The sequence below is a fragment of the Dromiciops gliroides genome, chromosome 4 (assembly GCF_019393635.1).
Source record: "Dromiciops gliroides isolate mDroGli1 chromosome 4, mDroGli1.pri, whole genome shotgun sequence".
NCBI lineage: Eukaryota > Metazoa > Chordata > Mammalia > Microbiotheria > Microbiotheriidae > Dromiciops > Dromiciops gliroides.
In genome coordinates this window covers 469,157,266-469,178,990 of record NC_057864.1, presented here as the reverse complement: position 1 = coordinate 469,178,990, position 21,725 = coordinate 469,157,266, and the positions used below count along the sequence as shown (strand labels likewise).

The 21,725-nt window shown below is 49.1% G+C and overlaps 1 protein-coding gene across 1 annotated transcript in view; it reads left to right on the top strand.

Annotated features, from left to right (window-relative positions):
• The window catches only part of LRRC75A (leucine rich repeat containing 75A), a 111,852-nt gene that overhangs the window by 35,347 nt on the left and 54,780 nt on the right, over positions 1-21,725 (top strand). The window contains 1 exon segment of the mRNA XM_044002193.1: positions 14,172-14,300. Within this exon segment, the coding sequence (XP_043858128.1) occupies positions 14,172-14,300 (129 nt within the window).

The window sequence follows — 21,725 nt, the reverse complement described above, 5'->3', positions numbered from 1 at the left end:
TCTTTTTGGGGTGGAGGGTTAAAGTTCAGAATAAAAAATAAAATAAAAGATCCCCAGCCCAGCAGAGCTAGGCAGGGGCTCAGAGACGCTCTGCTTATAGGGGGAAGGGCAGAACTAGCTCAAAGCAATGGGCAGAAGTTCCTGAGAAGTAAATTCAGGCTTGGCTGTCAGAGAAAGCCTCCTAACAGAGGAGCAGCTGCCTCTGCAGGTTTGGGGTTCCCCATCCCCTGGAGATTTCCACTATGAGTCCCAGTGCTGTAGAGTTCTTAGGCTAGAACATGTCTGTGTGGCCTAGAGCAGGAGGCATGCATGGGGAGGACGTGAACATTCATTTTGGGCTCAGAGGGTCAAGCTGGAAGGGATTTCTGAGGCCAGTCTGACCCCACTCCCTCATTTTACAGAGGAGGGAACTGAAGCCAAGGGAAATGACGGCATTTGCCCATGTTCACAGAGGTATTAAGTGACAGAGTCAGGATATGAACCCAAGACCTCTGACTCCACAGCCAGTGCTTTTCCTTCTATACCATATCGCCTTCCTTTTCTCATCTGTTAAATGGACACAATAACACATCCAGGATGATAGCTTTTACCGAGGGCCAGGGAAGGGAAACAACCAGGGACAAAAGCAGGATTTGAGCTCAGGGCCCTCCCACTCTGCCTTGTTCCCCAGGAGCCCTGGCCTAGCATGCTTCCTCTCCTTTTGGAAAGGTGCCTCTGAGCTGGGGGAACCCGGAGGGGAGAAGGATGTTTGAGGAAGTTTCTAACCCTCTGCCCTCCTGGAGCCTTTTAATGAAAGGAAGGGAAAACACAATACCAGTCAGTCCATAACACTGTGACCCTATCCATTAGTAAGGTGTCTCTGGGTAATGTTGCTCTGGATACTGTATCTCCACATATGGTGTCTCTGGATATTGTGTCTCTGGGTTTTGTGTCTCTGGATATTGTGTCTCTGGGTTTTGTGTCTCTGGGTTTTGTGTCTCTGGATATTGTGTCTCTGGGTTTTGTGTCTCTGGATATTGTGTCTCTGGGTTTTGTGTCTCTGGGTTTTGTGTCTCTGGATATTGTGTCTCTGGGTTTTGTGTCTCTGGATATTGTGTCTCTGGGTTTTGTGTCTCTGGATATTGTGTCTCTGGGTTTTGTGTCTCTGGGTTTTGTGTCTCTGGATATTGTGTCTCTGGGTTTTGTGTCTCTGGATATTGTGTCTCTGGGTTTTGTGTCTCTGGGTTTTGTGTCTCTGGATATTGTGTCTCTGGGTTTTGTGTCTCTGGATATTGTGTCTCTGGGTTTTGTGTCTCTGGGTTTTGTGTCTCTGGATATTGTGCTCCTAGATGATGTGTCTCTGGGTATTGTGTCCCTGTGTGATGTGTTTCTGGATAACATGATCCAATGCCCATTCCCTGTTTCTCCCTCACCCTCTTCCCATTAAAGTCCTTGTGGTCATGCTCCCAGCAGAGGCCCCAGTGGCCAAGATTCTTCGTGTGAAGCAGTCAGTTCCTTGTATGTCTGCCAGGGAGTATTCAAGCAGAGACCTCCAACCACCTGTCAAAGATCCCGCTGTGGGGTAGGAGGTCTGGCCTTGTTGCTGCTCCCCTCACACCTCCTCAATGGCTCCCTTTGCCTCTGGAGCAGAGATTTTAAAGATTCCTTGGCTCACCAGGCTGGGTCAGTCTCACCTTCTGTATGACTGTCTAGCTGTTCCCTGAGCTCCAGCACTCCGTGCTCAGGGCCTTTGCACAGGTTGTGCCCCCTGCCTGAAATGCCCTCCCTCCATGCCATACCAATCCTTGGCTTCCTTCAAAGCCCAGTGCAGGGGGCTTTGCATTCCATGGGAAACTTTCTCTCTTGTTCCCAGCTGTCAGTGCATTCTCCTTAACTAAATGACCTTGTATTTACTTATCTGTGGACTTGTTATCCCCCCCAAGAGGAATGGAAGTGCCTCGGAGCCAGGGCTGGCTTTCACCTTTGTTTGGTATCTTTAATGCCTTATGCATTGTAGGTATTAAATGCTTATTGATTTGTGTTGGGCTAGGGAATCTCCAGTGTTCCTTCCAGCACTGAGAGTGAGATTTCAGTGAGAGACCTATTTTTGGCCTTCTCCTCCCTCTCCCCTCTCCAATCCATCAACCAACAAACAGGAGATACTAAGGCCCAGTCTCTTCCATTCAAATGGAAAAGTAACAGGTAACACAAGGGAAGATTATCTAAAGTAATACCTGAAAAGGAAGATAGGTGCCAGGTGCCCTAAAAGTCTGGAGAAGGGAGAGAGTTCACTATGAAGCATAGCTGTCATGAGGAAGTGAAGACTTGCTGGGCCTTGAAGGATGAGCACAGATATTTTTAGGATAGGTGTGGGTTCATCTATGCAACAAATACTTATTAAGCACCTACAGTATGCAACATGTACTTTTTTTTTTTTTTTGGTGAGGCAATTGGGGTTAAGTGACTTGCCCAGGGTCACACAGCTAGTAAGTGTTAAGTGTTTGAGGTCAGATTTGAACTTGGGTCCTCCTGACTCCAGGGCCAGTGCTCTATCCACTGCGCCACCTAGCTGCCCCTCAACATGTACTTTTTTTTTTGCTGGGAAATGGGGGTTAAGTGACTTGTTCAGGGTCACACAGCTAGTAAGTGTCAAGGGTCTGAGGCCAGATTTGAACTCAGGTACTCCTGAATCCAGGGCCGGTGCTTTATCCACTGAGCCACCTACCTGCTCTCAACATGTACTTTTAAGGCTACTATTACTGTGTGCTCAGCCATACATGAGGCTCACCTGCATGTAATCTTTGTAACAAATGCTGTTGGGCTAGCTTGGTTGCCATCTCCTGAGCACCCCCAATGTGCCAGGACCTCTGTTACTCCAGTGGGACCACCTAGCAGGGTGTTGTGCAGAGTGGGGGGGGGAGCGCAAGCATGAGCATGCTGGGTGTGGAGTCTGAGGGCCTGGATTCAAATCCCAGTTTGACCATTAGCTTCCTGTGAGAACTCAGGCTGATAATCAATCAATCAACAGAAATTTATTAAGTGCTAAATCATTAATACATTAAATTGTTATTAAGTATTTACACTGTTCTAGGAGCTGGGAAGCCAAAGAAAAGGCAAATACATTCCAATGGGGGAGACAATATGTCCACACATGTCCTTGCATTGTAAATGCAAGGTAACCTTAGAGTCAGTCAACAAGCATTTATTAAGTGATCACTGTGCACCAGTCACAGTGCTAAGTGTTGGGGATACAAAGAAAGGCAAAAGCAAGACTGGGGCCAAGAAACACAAACCTTTACCAATATGGCAGTCTATACAATTTTCTGGCTCCTCAGTTTGGCTCAAATTCTAATCATGAAGACAAGAAGGAACTAAGGAGGGAGAAGACATTTACATGGGGAGAGAAAAGCTCATCTCCGAGGGGAAAGAAGGCAAGAGCAGATGAGGCATCAGGGAAGGCTTCCTGCTGGAGGTGGCTTTAGAGCTGAGCTTTGAAGGACAGCGGATTCTGAGAGGTGAGGGTAAGGGACAGAATTCCAGGCATGGGGGACAAGTCCCTTTGTTTCTCCAGGCCCTTAGCTTCTTCCTCTGGAGAACTGAGCAGGTATGACCCTTCCCACTCAAAATCCACAGTTCTTCCCTCATTGGCCAGCCTTATTCTCCCGCAACATCAGCCCCAATCTGCTCCTCATGTTCTCATCTCATTTGGCAGCCCAGCCGGGCCCTTGCCCTCCAGAATGACCTTTCAGAGAGCAAACTGCAGAGGAGACTGACTTTGGATGGACACACTAACACCCACACCCACATACCCATTCTCTCCCCCGAAAACTCAGCCAGGGGAGGAACATGACAAATCAACTCCTGGCACACTGTTCCTGGGTAGCGGACAGCTGTTATCCTGGTTGTTGGCAGTGCCACACACTCCGCTGTGTCTCCGGCTGCTGTCTCTGAGCCCTGAGCTCAGGGTATCTTCTGGAGAATATGCTACCTCTTTGTCTCTGATGCATTCCTCTTGGGGCTTATGAAATGCCCATCTCTGGCATGTCCACTATGGTCATTTCCCCACTGTGCCCTAAGCCTTCTACTCCTTCAACTCCTGGTACTTAAATTACTTTCCATGATATGCAAATAGTTTTATTTCAAAATGTATTTCTGATTACATCTTGAATGCTAGGCTAGGCTCTAGTAATATTAGACACTACAGGCTATGTGACCTTGGGTAAGTCACTTAACTTCCTTTGGCCTCAGTTTCCTCTTGTGTAAAGTGGGGCTAATAATAATTCTAGGAACATAACTTTAAGGCAGGGTTGGGAGGGGCCTTGGAGGCCCTCTGGTCCACCCTTTCATTTTATAGATGAGTAAACTAAGTCCTAGGGAAGTGTCTTCCCTTCTGAGATTATCTTTTCTCTCCCCTGTAGATGTCTTCTCCCTACATAGTTCCTTCTCATTTCATGATTAGAATGTGAGCCAAGCTGAGGAGCCAGAAAAATGTATAGACTGCCATATTGGTAAAGGTTTGTGTTTCCTGCTCCCAGTCTTGAGGGCAGGGGTTGCTTTTGCCTTTCTTTGTATCCCCAACACTTAGCACTGTGACTGGCACACAGTGGGCACTTAATAAATGCTTATTGACTGACTGACTCTAAGGTCACACAGGTAGTGAGTGACAAAGGCAGGATGTGACCCCACCCTTTCTTCAGGCTTGTGAAATGTCTGTCCATCTTTGGCATGTCCCCTGGGGCTGTCCCCAGGCCCTCTGACTCTTCTAAGCCATCCTTCCCGGGTTCAGTAGGGGACAAGTCTCCCCCCCACACTTCCTGCTCATCCTTCTGAGCCCTTTGCTTAATTTCATTCTGGGTGGACGATAGCCTTGTTAAGGGCCCCTGAGTGTCCATCCAGGCTCTGTGGTGGCTCCAGTATTGACCGGCCACCTTTGCTGATAAATATTCATGCTGTGCTTCCTCCCTCTCCTCCCAACTGTCTGTGTAAAAGCCAGGGTCGTGTCTGGAAGGGAGAAGAGAGAGACAGGCTTCCAAGCTAATTTCCCATCTCTTCCATTTGGGGCTTTGCAGGGGAAAGGTAGTTTAGATCTCTTCAGGGTAAAGATTAAAGTGAGGGTGGGAAGAAAAACCTATTATTCGCCGGAGGAGCAGCTAGAAATCAAGGCTTTGGGAGATTCGATTATGGAGAAGTCAGCAGGCTGTCTGGGAAGGACGGAGGGAAAGGAGAGGGAAAAAGCAAACACATTGTGGGAGAGCAATAAGAAGCGGCATCAGCCCACGTAGCATCTTCCTTAAAGAGGCTTTTAGCATTGGGAGGGACTTCTGGAGAGGTCTTCATTTTTACAGAAAAGGAAACTGAGTCTCAGAGAGGGAACGTGACTTCCCGGGGCCACTGAGCTAGGATGGAATTGCTCGCTTGCCACTCTAAGGCACATGCCGCCTCTGCGTGGTTCCGGCCTGGAGACAAATCAAAAGGGGCAGACCCCAGGGACCTTGGGCAGAGAGCCAAAGAAAAGTGCAGGATGTCCTCTCCCCTCCTCATTTTCTTTCCCTGGCCTTGGGGGAGGAGGGGCATTCTGGCTAGAGGCAAAGACCAGTGTCTGCTGGGGGTGCAGGCTTCCCCCTCTCCCTGCTCCTCTACCCCCACCCTCAAGCTCTGGCTGGTGGGGAAGACTCCAGTGTATGTGAGGAAATGCTAGGCAGAGCCAGTGTGAATCCTGTAGCCAAGCTGACTTGTTGCAGCCAAATTGGAAAACTATTTAGAGGGCTGGCAGGGAAGGAGAGGGAGAAGGAGAGGGAGAGGAGGAGGAGAGAGGGAGGAGAGAAGGAGAAAGGGAGGGAGGGGGAGGGGGGAGTAAGGGAGGGAAGGAGGAGGAGAGGGGGAGGAGAGAGGGAGAGAGGGAGGGAGGGGGAGAGGGGCAGAGGGAGGGAGGGAGAGAGAGAAGGGGAGAGAGATGAAGGGGAGAGGGAGGGAGGGAAGGGGAAAAGGAGAGTGAGGGAAAGAGAAGAGAGGAGAAAGGAAGGGAAGAGAGGAGAGGAAAGGAGAAAATGAGAAAGAGGAGAGAGAGAGAAGGGGGAAGGGGGATGGAGGAGGAAGGGAGAGAGAGAGAGGGGGAATGAAAAGGAGAATGAATGGGTGAGAAAAAGAAGCAGAGACAAAGGGGAGAGAAATAGAGACAGGGTGGAGGAAGAGAGAATGGGAGAGAGAAAAGGACAGAGGGAGGAAAACGGGGAGAGCGAGGAGAGGGAAGGGAGGAGGGGAGGGAGAAGAAGAGGGAAAGAGAGGGGGAGTAGAAGAGGAGGAGGGAGGGAGGAGGAGGAGAGAGGGGAAGAGGAGGAGAGGGAGGAAGAGGAGGAGAGAGAGGAAGAGGAGGAGGGAGGAAGAGGGAGGAGGGAGGGGGAGAGGAGGAGGGAGGGGAGAGGAGGAGGGAGGGGAGAGGAGACTCCTCTTGCCCTGATCCTTTCCTTTTTAGCATGCAGGGTACTCATTGTGTGAGCAGTCCCAAAAATATTCTGCTCACAAGATCATTTTATCCTGAAGCTCCCAACATCTCCCCGCCCCCACCGAGGTTCCCACCTCTCCTCTTCCCTGGGCTCCCTGGCCTCCAGCACACAGTAAAGAGATCCCACGCAGCCAGTCACTACACAGATCAATCTCAAGATCGGAGCTCCCCTATTTATCTCCCCTGTTAGTAGGAGCCCAGTTTCCTGCCCCCCTCCCCCCGCCGTGAGAAAGACAGGGAAACCTCCCCAAAGAGGATGTCATCCCAGGCTGACTCAGACCCTTGAGCCTGCTGGGGTGGGGGTGGGGGGCACTCCCCAGCGCTGCTGCCTCCACTGCCCTGACAATATCTAGATAGTTCCAACATCTGGACAGCTCCAACAGAGGCGGCGGCCCGGGGGCTCTCTACCCTAGGGATCCCTTGGGGGAGCTCAGGTCCCCCAGTAGACAGATCTCTATGTGGACGATTCTCCCACTTCTCTCCTCAGAGCTCTTTGTGGGGTTCCCCTGCCCCCCTGGGCCATGCCAGTGTGCTGTGGGGGAAGGGAAGGTGGCTTCTTGGCTTTATCTGCTTGCTTTTCCCCAAGCCTGGGACCACCTCTTCTCCTCTCTCTAGAAGGCCGAGTAAGACTTGCAAGACCACCCTTGGGCGCCCACGGTGGAATGCAGAAGTGCAGGGGACAGACAGATAACACACTGGAGAAAGGGGAAGGAGGTTCATGCCAATGAACATGTTGGTTATTAAGTCCCATTCTGCATAGCGGGTCCAGGGGATACAAAAGGCAAAATGTGAAGTAGCCGCTGCCCCCAAGGAGCTTCCAGTCAGTCCAACAGGGAAGACAATGTACGCACACCAGGGTGTCCCAAAAGTCTCAGTGCAGTTTAAAACTCAACTACACCAAGACTTTGGGGACAGCACAAGTATGTATTTATGTCTGTCCACACACACACACACACACACACACACACACGTTCTATTGGGATCTGGAAGGGAAAGATAAGATGAAAACATGTCATAGAGAAGCAGATATATTCACATGCTTATTATTGTTGTCTGGGTCCCAGAAATTGGGAAACCTGGTATTTCCTTCAGCTCTGTTGGGGGACTCGTCAGCTGTGTGACCCTGAGAAGGGTTCCTTAGCCTCTCTGGACCCCCTGGGTCCCACCCTTAACGCAGGAAGGCATTTGGTGGTTTGGCCTCTAGGGAATGTGCCTGAAGCTGCTGACTCAGACTTCAGGAGGTGCAGGTTGGCAGCCCTGCCAGCTGAGACTTCACTGTCTCCTCCCTTCATTCAGAGGACTGCAGATCTAGGGCTGGGTGGAGGCTTGAGAGTTTATCAAGTCCAACAAACATATGCCTTTTACATGGGGAAACTGAGGCAGAAAAGGAAAATGACTTGCCCAGATGCCCGGCCTACCCCATATTCCTTCCTCTCCTTCCCCTCCTCCCCTTATCCCCATCTTTTCTCCCTTTCTCCCTCCATCCCCCACTTTCTTTCTCCCTCCCTTCCTTTCCCCTTCCTTTCCTTCGCATGGAGCATGGGAGAGGCCTAAAGTCCTTATGGGAAAAGATCAGGCCTCTGCCCAGTGGGCCCCTCCCATCATCTGTCCCCCAGCCTGGACTCCTATGGCTGAGACCTTTGGTTCCCCACACCCCAAGTGAAGCTTGGTGGAGTGTGAGTCACGGGGCCCCAGGAGCCATTAGCTAATGTGACCATAAATCTTGTCTGTGAGGACAGCCACCCCCCTTTTATCACTTCCTGTCCCTCCTCCCCTACTTTGCTTCTCCCCGGCCTTTCCTTCTTCCCCTCCCTCCTCTCTCCTCCCTCCCTCTCCTTACCACTCTACTTTTTCCTCTCCCTTCTCTCTCCCCCTCCCTTCCTCAGTCAGGAATCCACTGGAGAAAAATAAATTTAAACAAACAAACAAACACAGAGATACTTGTTGGGGAGGGTGCCATCTGCCTGTGCTGAGCAAAGCCAGGATTGGCTACTGGTCAGGTTGGCAGCCGGACCAACAAGCAGGACCGCCGCCCCTCCTCCCAGAGGTCCTCTTCCCAGGGTCATCTTGTCCATTCCCCTGCTTGCAGGAGTGGATGGGCCAGTCCAAGTGGAGGCGAGGATCCTGAATGAGAGAGATCAGAGGGAAGCTTCTTGGGGCCTCCCCTCCAGCTCAGGCCTCTTTCTGCTTTGCTCCCTAAGCCTCTCTCATGTTTCCTGGGTCAGTTCCCCAAACTCCGGGCCCATGGTTTACTGAATCCTCTGGGGCTGAGGAGATAGGATTGGTGAAGTCACCAGGGATCCCAGGGCCTGGAGCTGAAGGGGACCCGAGAGATGATTTAGTCTAGTCCCTAATTTTATAAATGAAGAAAAAGGCTATAAATCACAAACGTCACACAGTGGATAGAGCACCAGCCCTGGAGTCAGGAGGACCTGAGTTCAAATCCGGCCTCAGACACTTAACACTTACTAGCTGTGTGACCCTGGGCAAGTCACTTAACCCCAATTGCCTCACTCAAAAAAAAAAATCACAAACGTCTGGTAATAATAATAGGCAGTATTTATTTACCAAGCGCTTTACATTTGCTAGCCCAAGTGATTTTCACAAGAACCCTGGGAATTAGGTGTTGTTATTATGCTCATTTTGGAGATGAGGAACCTGAAGCAAACAGAGGTTACATGACTCATTCAGGGTCACATGGCTAGTAAGCATCTGAGGCAAGATTTGAATTCAGGTCTTTCTGACTCCAAGTCCAATACAACCTCACACAGTATAATAAATAAACCTCACATCAGCTCTTCCAGGGGGCAGCTAGGTGGTGCAGTGGATAAAACATGGGCTTTGGATTCAGGAGGACCCGAGTTCAAATCCAGCCTCAGACACTTGACACTTACTAGTTGTGTGACCCTGGGCAAGTCACTTAACCCTCAGTGCCTGGGTGGGGGGGAGGGGGATGAACTCAGCTCTTCCAGACTTCCAGACTCCAGCGCCCCCCGCCCCTTTACTGCATCTGGTGCTCTGCTAATCATTCTTTTCTTTAAACACATTTTTTTTTTATTTTAAAAAATTCATAAGCATTTCTTTTCTCTCCTTCCCATCTTGTCCTCTCCCTCCCACTGAAAAATAAAGAAAAACAAAAGCCCAGGAACAAATATGCACAGTCAAGTGAGACAAATCCCCACATCGGCCATGCCTAGGACCAGAGTCCTCCGAATCACGGCTGGACATTTATTTCACTGAGTGGAGTGCCCCAGCCTTTCAAAGTCAGTGTCGTTGTTATCATAGAAATTGTTCTGGCTCCTCTCCCGTCACTGGGCATCATCATCTGAAACCTTCCCTTCCACCATTTCTTAAGGCCTGGTAGCATCCCAAATTGAGGGACCCCTGGGGTCTCCAGTTCTTGGACCCAACCAAGAGATTTGCTACTCTTTGTATACTTAAACACCTCAAGGAAGAAGCTAGGCCAGGGGCTGAGGGGAGATAGGGACAAAGGTCAGAAGTACCCAGGGAAGATTGCTGATGGAATGAATAATAACTTTAGTTTGCATTTCTATAGTCCTCTAAGGATTTAGGAAGCACTAAGGGACAAATATGATCTCATTTTAACCTCACAGCAACCCTAGGAGGTAGGTGTTATTATTATCTCCATTTTACAGATAAGGAGATGAGGCAGACTGAGGTTAGTGACTTGTTGCAGGGCCTACAGCTAGTAAGTGCTTGAGGCCAGCGACCTTGTGGGAAGTGGAAGAGGGGGGCAGGAGAAGGCTGATGGTTTGAACAGAAGTTGGATAGCCTACGAATAAAGAATGTGTAGCCAGCTCATGCTTCATAGATAGGAAAACCTAAAAAACCAAATCCAGAATTCTTCCTTTCCACATGTGGCCCCCAGCTCAGGGCCAAGAACCAGAGTGAATTATCTCTGCTTCCTGAGCAGGTTGGGAGTAAGGCTCACCCCCTCAAGGCTACAGAGAGAGAGGCCCGGTGTCTGCTGCTCTGGGGGAGCTGGGGGAAGTGAGGAGGTAGGCCCAAGGGGAGGCCTGACAGGCACTGTGCCCCGGTGAAGCAGAGGAAGGGGCTGAGCAGGGCAGGGCATGGAAGTTATCACCTTACAGATGAATTCAGCTTTTAGATCCAGTCAGAGCCTGGAGAGAGTATTGCAGGAGGAGTGATGGAAGGGGGGGAAGAAGGAGCGAGAAGGATGAGGGGGAAAGGAAGTTACCCAGCCATGGCAGCCTTGAACCCTGCCCTTCCCAGCTGGGATGCACACCAGGCTGGAAACGTGGCTTCTTGGTCCGTGGACAAGGTGGTGGCACAGCCACTTTCTCCCACAACCTCATAGAATCCTAAATTTAGACCCAAATAGCACCTTCCAGATGATCTAGGCCAGTCCCCTCATGATGAGGAAGCTGCCATGCAGAGAGTCTGGTATACAATGGATGCTTAATAAATGCCCGCTGATTGACAGATCATTGACCCCTCATACATGATACAACTTTTTTGTAGCTGCTCTGTTTTAGGGAAGAGAGAGAGGCACAGGGATGAGGGAGACCATGCAAGGCATCATGGGGTCCTCTCTGGCCCTGCTCAGATCTAGTGTGGAATATGGGCTCCTCCTCTCCTGGGGCAGTTCCCAATTGCAAATACAGGCACCGGAAAAGCAGCTGACAAAATCACCGGTTTGTTCTTGGGATGAGGTCCCCTCATTCCGCCACCTCTTCCAAGTTGCCATTACATTATGATTGTGCAAGAGACAAGGGCGTTCTGACAGAAAGAGGCCAGGGAGGAAAGGAGGGAGGGGAGGGAAACTAAGGCTCTGCCCTCTCCCTTCCCCTCCCCCAAACTTGCTTTTTCCTTCAGGCCTCAGTTTCCTTATCTGTAAAGTGAGAATGAGAGTGCCTACCTTATCCACAAGAGTATTGGGAGCCTTAACTGAGGCCATGAGATGGGAAGCCATATTGAAAAGCCCAAGATATGGGGAGCTAGGTGGCTCAGAGGTTAGAGCAGCAGCCCTGGAGTCAGGAGGAACCTGAGTTCAAAACCATCCTCAAACACCTACTAGCTGTGTGACCCTGGGCAAGTCACTTTACCCTGATAGCTTTGAAAGAAATAAAGAGGGGCAGCTAGGTTGCACAGTGGATAAAGCACCGGCCCTAGATTCAGGAGTACCTGAGTTCAAATCCGGCCTCAGACACTTGATACTAGCTGTGTGACCCTGGGCAAGTCACTTAACCCCAATTGCCCCACCAAAAAAAAAAAAGAAATAGAGAGAGAAAGAAAGAGAAAGAAGGGAAGGAAGGAAGGAAGGAAGGAAGGAAGGAAGAAAGAAAGAAAGAAAGAAAGAAAGAAAGAAAGAAAGAAAGAAAGAAAGAAAGAAAGAAAGAAAGAAAGAAAGAAAGAGAAAGAAAGAAAGAAAGAAAGAAAGAAAGAAAGAAAGAAAGAAAGAAAGAAAGAAAGAAAGAAAGAAAGAAAGAGAAAAAGAAGGGAGGGAAGAAAGAAAGAAGAAAAGGTACATCTCAAATCAAAATCATTGTCCTTCAGAAGGACTTTGTCTAACAATGGACAAACAACAAACATCAAGGTCAAAAAAACTTGGAAATATATTGGACTTCCAGCCCCCTCCTCTGGGAAGTCTCCAGCCCAGTCTGGAGCAGTTAGAATCACAGATGCTTAGAATGCTGGGTGGGCTGGGAGGGGCCTCACACAGCCTTCATTTTAGAGGGGAAAGGGTTTGACCCCAGCCACACAGCCAGTTGTGGCAGAGACACAAGACAGTTGAGGTCATCTGACATTGGTCCTCTCAGGTCAAGTCACACAGGTAGGACCAAACCTGTTCAACTGGTGGCTGGAGTAATAATAGTAATAGTAATAATAATAATAATAATCGAAATAATAATTCACATTTGGAGAATCCTTTAAGGTTTACAAAGCCCTTTACACGCATCATCTCATTTGACCCTCACAAGTGGAAAGAGCATGGGGTCTGGAGTGAGAGGTCGTGAGTTCAAATCTTCCCTCTGAAACTTCATACCTATGAGCCCTTAGGGAAATCACTTTGCAACCTGGGTTTCTGTTTCCTCACTGGTAAATGTAATGGAGGGGTTTGGACTCACTGGCCTACGAAGCTTCTTTAATCCCTAGATCTAATGATTCTATGATCATTTTACAGATGAGGAAACTGAGGTTCCAAGAAAATGAGCTAGAATCAGAATGAATGATTTAGCTAACTGGGCCTCTCTTCTTCCCGGGCCCCTTCCCCAGGGCAGTGGGAGGGAGGTGGGGCTGTCATTCTGATGTCCGGGCATAGAGTGGGCATCCTGGGCACACTGCCAGTTCACACCATCTCTTCCCACTGAGAAGCTTCCCTGCTTCCTGCCCGCCCTCCCCAGGGCTTCAGCTGGTGCTGGCAGGGAGATAGGGGGAGCCCATCACACAGAGCTCTGATCGCACCCTGCTCCCCTGCTTGTTCATTCTCTGAGCATCCTTGGGAGAAGGCGTGTGGGCGAGTTTGCTCTCTTCTCCTCCCTCCCTCTTCTTCTCTTTCCCCTCCAGGGCGACACCAGCTGCTGATTTTTTTTTTCCACTTGTTCCTTTGGTTGCTATAAATCCAAGCAGCAGATTTATCATCCTGGGGGGACAAGGGCTCGGAGGAGAGGCTGCCTGGGGGATGGGGTGGATGGGAGTTTGAGGTCTCTCCTGGGAACAGGGCACCTCGGCTTACAGGCCAGGTGGGGTGGGGCAGGTTGTGAGGAGATAGGCTGTGGAAGGCTGGGGGCGGAGGAGAGACAACATTTGCCCCCTTCCCATTTTTGCCTTAGAGCAGAGGTTGTTAACTAGCGGTCGATGGCCACATATAGATTTCAAGGGGTTGAGGAACTTGGATGGGGGAAGAATTACATCTTTGTTTGTACTGAGTCTCATTGAATCCAAGCATTGCTTTCAATTATTTAAAACCCTCGTTTTCAGAAGAGTCCGTTTCAGAGTAAAGGGATCTTAGCAAACATCCTGTCCCTCCAATAAGCAGTGTTGACACCAGCACCGGGCATGCGAGGCCTCACGCCGGCCACAAACCCACTAATCCTTGTGTATTCTGGGCAAAGCTACAGTGAGCTTCTCTGGGGCAATGGTGTCAAACTGAGGGAGTTGGGTCTGAATGGAAGTCCCAGGTAGCCTCTCCCAGGGAGCCAGGAGTGAAGACTTGGAGGCAGTTACTCATCAGTTCCTTAAAATGGGGGAGACCTGAGACAAACGACATGATTGTCCACTTTCCCGGATCAAAGCTGGGCTTGTGGAGGGGGCCGGAGAAGGCATCGTGTTCACCCTCCCATTTCACAGAAGGGATAGTTGAGGCTCAGGGGAAGTGACTTGCCCAAGGTCACCCACGTTGTATCAGGCAGAGCTGCTTAGAGGGAGCTGTAAGTGAGGAAGCCCGAGCTGACACTTTTCCCCTCTCTTACTGGCTCCAGGGGAGCTATCCTGGGGGGAGCCCCCTGTGCCCCCTCTCCCAGTCCCTGACTGCCTGCTGAAGCCCTACTGTGGTCAGGACTGGGCACACACTGGGAGAGCCCAACACTTGGCTTCTCCCTGACTGGATGAACCAGGCACCAGCCAGGGACATGCCCGGCCAGTTCAGAAGGGGGCCCTATGTGAAGGCCACAGCCCCTCACCTCGCTTCATCCCTTTGCTCCCACAGGACTTGGGCATGGAGTCGACATCGCTGGATGACGTCCTCTACCGCTATGCCAGCTTTCGGAACCTGGTGGACCCCATCACCCATGACCTCATCATCAGCCTGGCCCGATACGTGCACTGCCCCAAGCCAGTAAGTTACATCTTCTCTTAGGGTGGCTAAATCGCTGGGGGGTGGCGGGGCAGGCCGGGCTTTCCTTTCCACTAAGGTGTTCAGTAATGGAGGATGGAACCCACTCAGTGTGTCCAAGGAGAATGATTGGTCGTAGCTCTAGAGGTAAGAGGGGCCTCAGAGGCCATTCTGTCCAGTCCCTTCATTTTACAGATAAGGAAACTGAGGCCCACAGCATTAAAACCAACTCGCTCAAGGTCACACAGGTAGTAAGCACCAGAAGTTGGATTTGAACCCAGCTCCTCTGAGTCTAGAGCCAGAGTACTCTTTGTTTTCCCTCCTCACCCTGGGAGCCAGGGAAGTGGGGTACACTGACACAGAGAGGCCAAGCATGGAACTATGGCCCCTTCCAGTTGGCCTAAAGCTTAGCTCCTAGGAAACTGAGCAGACTGTTTCCCAGACAAGGGCTGGGGTGACATGAATGGGGGCTGGGGTGGCTGAGGCTGGAAGCTCAATCCCGGGGCATTTACCAGCTTCTGGAAACAGTGTCTGGCTCTTGTGAGGTTCTGAAGGTTGTGAAGGCATGAAAGAAAAAAGCCAGGCAAAAACCTCTGCCCTTTTCCCTTCTGGCCACTGAACACTGGCTGGCATATGAGAGGCCTTCCAGCTCTGGAGCCGTGACAGTGGCTCCGTCACCAGCGGGGAGTCCTCCCAGCATACTGGATGCTGAGAAGGACGGAAGAAGCCCATGGGAACCGGGAACTGGAGCTGCCCTGATCAAGTGGGCTTTGTTTCCCCAGCTCTGGGAAGGTGCAGGCTCAGTGGGGTGGGGGTTGGGGAGGTGGAGCCCCACCCACCCACTGGGCCCAAGCCTCAGGATCTCACTCCTTACTTCTTCCCAGCCCCCTCTCTGCTCTCCCCTTCCCTTCCAGAAGGGAATTGCCCACAGACTCAGAAAGGGGCTGCTTTGACCTTGAACAATTTCTTAACCTCTCTGGGCCTCAGTTTCCTCATGAAGGGGTTGAACCAGATGGTTTCTGAGGCCTTTTCCAGCTCTAAGTCTTTGGTCCTAGAAATCTGGGAAATGACTTCCTCTTTCTGGACCTGAGTCCTCATTTGTAAACAAAGGGGTTGAAAATAAATAAATAAGTGGATGAATGATGGATGGATGGATGAATGGGGGCAGCTAGGTAGCACAGTGGATAGAGCACCAGCCCTGGAGTCAGGAGGACCTGAGTTCAAATCCAGCCTCAGACACTTAACACTTACTAGCTGTGTGACCCTGGGCAAGTCACTTAACCCCAATTGCCTCACCAAAAAAAAAAAAGATCCTTGAGATGGATGGATGAATGAATGAATGAATGAATGAATAAATGGAGAAGGAAGGAAGGGAGAGAGAGAGAGGGAATAAATTGGCAGAGAGGATCTCTAAGATCCCTTCCAGCCTTAATTTGGGATCCTAGGATTCTGATGCCCCAGTTTAGCCCTACTGAATAGAGAATGTAAGGAGATCATCCATCAGTCAGTTAACTAGTCAATCAGCAAGGACTGATTAAGGCCCTACCAGGCCACAGGCACTCAGCTACTGCTGGGGATACAGAGTTAAAACAGTCCCCACCCTCAAGGAACATTTATTCCTGATGGCAGAGGCATGTATATAAATGAGAATATACAGAGTGTGGCTTGCTTCCACCCTGGACAATCCCTTAAGCCACCTCCACATTCTCTTCCTGCCCCTCTGAGATGTCTCAAGAAAAAGGTCAGGCTTTCCCTTTCCCTTGAAAGCAGGGAATGACCCCTCCAGAAGACACTGGAGATGGAGAGCTAAACAAGAGCCTTCCCAGAGATCTCCTGTTCTCTGTGCCAGGGGACAGGTTGTCTCAACCCTGGGTTCTGGGGCTTAAGGCAGGGGTTCCCTGACACCATTGATTCCCCAGGTATATAATTCCAAGTAGCAACTGTGTATAGGGAAGGAGAAAGGGAAGAAGGGAAGTAGGAGGGGGGGAGAAGAGAGAGACAGAGACAGAGAGACAGACAGAGAGAGAGGCAGAGAGACAGAGACAGAGAGACAGACAGAGAGAGAGAGGCAGAGAGACAGAGACAGAGAGACAGACAGAGAGAGAGAGAGAGAGAGAGAGAGAGAGAGAGAGAGAGAGAGAGAGAGAGAGAGAGAGAGAAGGACTCCTGGCCCATATAGGAAGCATTCTTCTGTCTCTAGGATTTGTTTTTAATTAACTGTAGGAGTTAGAGCAGGGTGGTGGCCAGTGGTAGGCAGCTAGGCAGTGACCAAACAGTAATAATGGGTGGCTCCTAGCGACCAGGCTGGGAAGGGAAGGGTTGGACTGGATGGTGTCTATATTCCTTCTAGCTCTCAAATTGCCTCTGATGGGAGGGGGCTGTTTAGCGTGGAGAAGGAAGACACAAGAACTTTAGAGCTGCCCTCAGGTATCGGAGGGACTGTTTTGTGGCAGAAATTCACCTTGTTCTGCTCAGCCCCAGAGGACAGACCTCAGCAGGATGCAATTCACCAGATGGGGCTTTAGACTTGCTAAAGTGAGCTGGGCTGCTTTGGGAAGTAGTGAGCACCCCTTCACTTTTAATCTTCATGCAAAGCCTGGATAAGCACTTTAGGGGTGTATAGAGAGGGGGAGGAATGTGGAAAGTGGATTTTTAATTTTTTTAATATTGATTTCATATCACCTACATTTCCCAATACATCTCTCTACCCTTCTCCTCCACAAGAGTCATCCCTTATAACAAAGAAAAAAAAGTTTAGTTAAACTAACCAAGGCATGAAATAAGTCCAACATTATATGCAAAGTTCTACATCAGAGTCTCCCTCTTCTGCAAAAACAAAGGAGGTACCTTCTCATAACTATTCTTTGGGGCCAAACAATCCTTATAATTTCACAGCCTTCAGTTTTGTTTATGTTGTTGTTGTTGTTCTATCTACATTGCTGTGGTCATTTAATATATTGTTTTCCTGGTTCTGCTGACTTTTCTTTTGCATCAGTTCATACAGATCTTCCCATGCTACTCTGAATTCATCACGTACATTCTTTTTTTATAGCACAATGTCAACCATTATCTTCCTATGCCACAGTTTATTTAGCCATGCCCTATGTAATGGGCACCTACTCTGTTTTCTCTTCTTGGCAACTACAAAAAGTACTATTATAGTTATTGTGGGTCTTTTCTATATATGGTACTTTCTTTTTTCTTTTTTTTTTTTCATTGACCTCCTCAGTGTAAATGCCTAACAAGGGGATCTCTGGACCAGATGGTACAGACAACTTTTCTTAGCATCATTGCAAATTGCTAATGGCTGGACCAGTGCACAGCCTAGCGCACATTAGGAGCCTAACAAATGCTTCTTGATTTGGCTTAATGAGCCCACTTTCCCATAGCCCTTCTAATACTGACCAGTCCTATATTTCTGTCATTGATAATTTTCTTTGTTTGAGATAAAACTTCAGAGTTCTTTTGATTTACATTTCTCATATTAGTTATTGGAACAATCTTTCATGTGGTTAATAGTTTTTTATTCTTTTCAGAACCATTTCTTCATGACCTTTTGCAATTTACCTATTAGGCAATGGTTTTTGGTCTTATACAGTTGTGTCAGTTCCCTCTATATATTGGGTATCAAACCCTTGTAAGAAAGAGTTCCCAGGCAGCTAGATGGCACAGGGGATAGAGCACTGGCCCTGGAGTCAGGAGGACACTTAACACTTACTAGTTATGTGACCCTGGGCAAGTCACTTAACCCCCATTGCCTCACCAAAAAAAAAGAAAAGAAAAGAAAAAAAAAAGAAAGAGTTCATGTCATGACTTTTCTCTCCATTCACCTGCTATGTGTCTTGTTCTTTTTGCATTAATTTTTTTCGTGCAAAAATTCTTGAATTCCACCTAATCAAAATGACCTGTTTTGTCCTTTTGATCACCTCTGTCCCTTATTTGGTTAATTATTCAGTCATATTTGTGAAAGGTATTTAATCCAATTCTTTTTGTAATGTTTTAAAATGTTGTGATCTTGAATATTCGGTGGTACATTTTGAGCTTATTGTGAAGAATCCTATAGGATGTTGACTCGCTCGCCCTGATTTCTGCTAAATAGTTTCCAGCATTTCTTGTCAAATAGGTAGTTCTTTCCCCCAAGTCATTTATTTTCTCAGGTTTATCACACACTGGCTTATTTTCAATCGTTTGATTCTTCCTTCTTTAGTCTTTTACACTGAACTATTGCTGTCGAGTCATATCTGACTCTTTGAGAGCCCGTTTGGTGTTTTCTTGGCAAAGGTACTGAAGTGATTTACTCCAGCTCATTTTACAGATGAGGAAACTGAGCTAAGCAGGGTAAAGTGACTTGCCCAGGGTCACACAGCTAGTGTCTGAGGCTGGATTTGAACTCATGAAGCTGAATCTTCCTGACTCCAGGCCTGGTTCTCTATTCATTGTACCGTCTAGCTGCTTTTCCCTTTCTTTTAAACCAATCTAAAATAGTTTTTTGCTTTGCAATATAATTTGAGATGTGGAAATAGTTGGGAACATTTTTGGTCAGGAACGGCTTTGTCCCTGAGATCAGATATGGATGGTCAACCCTAGCATCGTGTTGTTCAGGTCAGGGTGTGGATGAGAACAGGGTTAGGAGCCTTGGGGTTAGATGAGGAAGGAGAAAGTCACCTTGCACCCACTGTCTCTCCTCTTCTCTCCTTGCCCCTGGGAGAAAAGGAGGGTGATGGGAATGAGCACCTGCTTCATCCAGATTACCAAGTTCTGTGCACGGAGGAGACAGGAAGATGAATAAGCCATGCTGATGGAGTTTACAGCACTGCAGGCATCCTGGAAGTTATTTCTCCCCTTCCCACTGAAGGAGATCAGAGAGACCAGATGATGAGACTGACCATTTAGAGATGAAAGTGGTCTCAGGGACAACTGAATCCAAGGGTCCTGTTTCACAGACGAGGATGCAGAGACCCAGGGAGGTGCAGGGGCCAGCTGCTCAGGGTCACATAAGCTAAGATCTGAACTCAGGCTCTCAGATGCCAAGCCTGGCATTCTCTTCCTTCCCCATCCTGCCCCCCTTTAAAGGGATCTCAGCTTTAGAAAATGGAGGGGGGGGCAGCTCGGTGATGCAGTGGATAGAGCACCAGCCCTGGAGTCAGGAGGACCTGAGTTCAAATCCAGCCTCAGACACTTAACACTTACTAGCTGTCTGACCCTGGGCAAGTCACTTAACCCCAGTTGCCTCACTAAAAAAAAGAAAGAAAGAAAATGAAGGGGATGAGCCAACTGGGTAGCACAGTAGATAGAGCAGCAGTGGCCCTGGAATCAGGAGGACCAGAGTTCAAATTTGGCCTCAGACACTTACTAGCTGTGTGACCCTGGGCAAGTCACATAACCCTGATTGTCTCCCCCCTCTCAAAAAGAAAATGGAAGAGAACTTCAGCTATCTTTTAGACTAGAGGTTCTCAAAGGATGTTCTGGGGACCCCTGAGGCCCTTGCATGAGATCAAAACTATCGCATAATGATGCTCAGATGCTTTAATTTTTAATATGGTAAATAGAAATAGATAAAGCCCACATCAACAAAAACTGTTTTTGGCGCGGGGGGGGGGGGGGCGCTCAGTAATTTTTATATGTATTTTTTTTTCTTGTGGGGCAATGGGGGTTAAGTGACTTGCCCAGGGTCACACAGCTAGTAAGTATCAAGTGTCTGAGGCCGGATTTGAACTCAGGTACTCCTGAATCCAGGGTTGGTGCTTTATCCACTGCGCCACCTAGCTGCCCCCATGTTTTAAATATGTATTTTTTGGAGGGGGCTCAGTAATTTTTAAGAGTGTAAAGGGGGGTAGCTAGGTGGCGCAGTGGATAAAGCATCAGCCCTGGATTCAGGAGGACCTGCGTTCAAATCTGGCCTCAGACACTTGACATTTATTAGCTGTGTGATCCTGGGGATGTCACTTAAACCTCATTGCCCTGCCCCCCCCCAAAAAAAGAGTGTAAAGGGGTCCTGATATCAAAGAGTTTGAGAACCACTGGTCCAGACAAATATCCTCAGAGACTGGATGTGTCTGGGCCAGGACCTGACCCTGGAAAAGGAGGAAGTTGGACAAGGGGCTCCTGAGCTTATTCCAGGCCTGTGATCCCGTGGGAGAGATGAGAAGACAAGAGGTGAAGAAAATAGGACTTTTCTTTCTTTCTCTAGCTCATCCCCTCCCTTGGTTACATCCCTGGGCCCAGTCATTTGCTGGGAAGTAAGGGCCTAATTGACCTCATGAGGATTAAACGTGACGTGACCCTGGACAAGGAATGTTTGCTCCCTGAACCTCAGTTCCCTCGTCTGTAAAATGAGGGATATTGGACAAGAATCACCTCGGAGGGCCCTTCCAGCCTTAGTCCTATTGAACCTGTGAGCCTAGGAAGGGACCCTAGAGATCACTGCCCATGACCACCGAGAATAGAATACAATAGAATGTAAGCTTCCTGAGGACAGGGTCGGTTTCATTTTTTTCTTTGTATCCCCAGAGCTTAGAACCATGCCTGGCGCACAGTAGGCCCTTAATCAAGCAGTAAGCATTATTAAGGGCCTACTATGTGCCACGTACTGTTCTAAGCTCTGGGGATACAAAAGGAGGCAAAAGTTAGTCCTCAAAGGGATTGCAACCCAACAGGGGAGACACAGCAAACTAATCTATACAAAACAAGTTATAGACAGGATCAGTAGGAAATAAGAGAGGGAAGGTGCTGGAGTTGAGAGGGGTTGGGGAAGGCTTCCTGGAGGAGGTAGCATTTTAGTTGGGACCTAAAGGAAGCCGGGAAGGTCAGGAGTCAGAGCAAAGGAGGGAGAGTTGTCCAGGTATGGGGGAGGGCCAGAGAAAATGCTTAGAGACAGAGGGACTTGTTCACAGAACAGCCAGGAGGCCGGTGTCACTGGATCAATCTGGTGGATTGATTCGGTAATAGATTGAATAAGAGGAATCAGACTCAGCGTACTGGGGAAAGGGACTGGCTTAGATTTGAAGGCCTTTATGGCCATCCGAGCTGGGAGACATGGGAATCACTCACCAAGGGAGGCAGATGGATGAGTCTCCTGCCGGTCTAGGGTGGCTTCCCAGAAGTCCAGGATAGGGGATATAGGTCCGTGGAAGGAACCTCAGAACTCCAACCCCCTCATTTTATAAGTGAGGAAGCCAAGGGCAGAGAAGTGACTTGTCCAAGGTCACACAGCTAGTAGGTGGCAGAGACAATTTTAGCTCAAGCTTTTGGCCCTATATAACTCGTGCTCTGGTGTGGGGTGGGGGAGAAGTGAGATTGGCACAGAGCTCCCCCTCCCCGAGGACACCTGAGGCAAACCGGCGTCCTTGGGGAGCAGGTGGGGAATCACCCTGAAGGATGTGTTTTCTCCGGAGTAATTGACTGGAGTGCTTGCCGCTTTTAATCAGA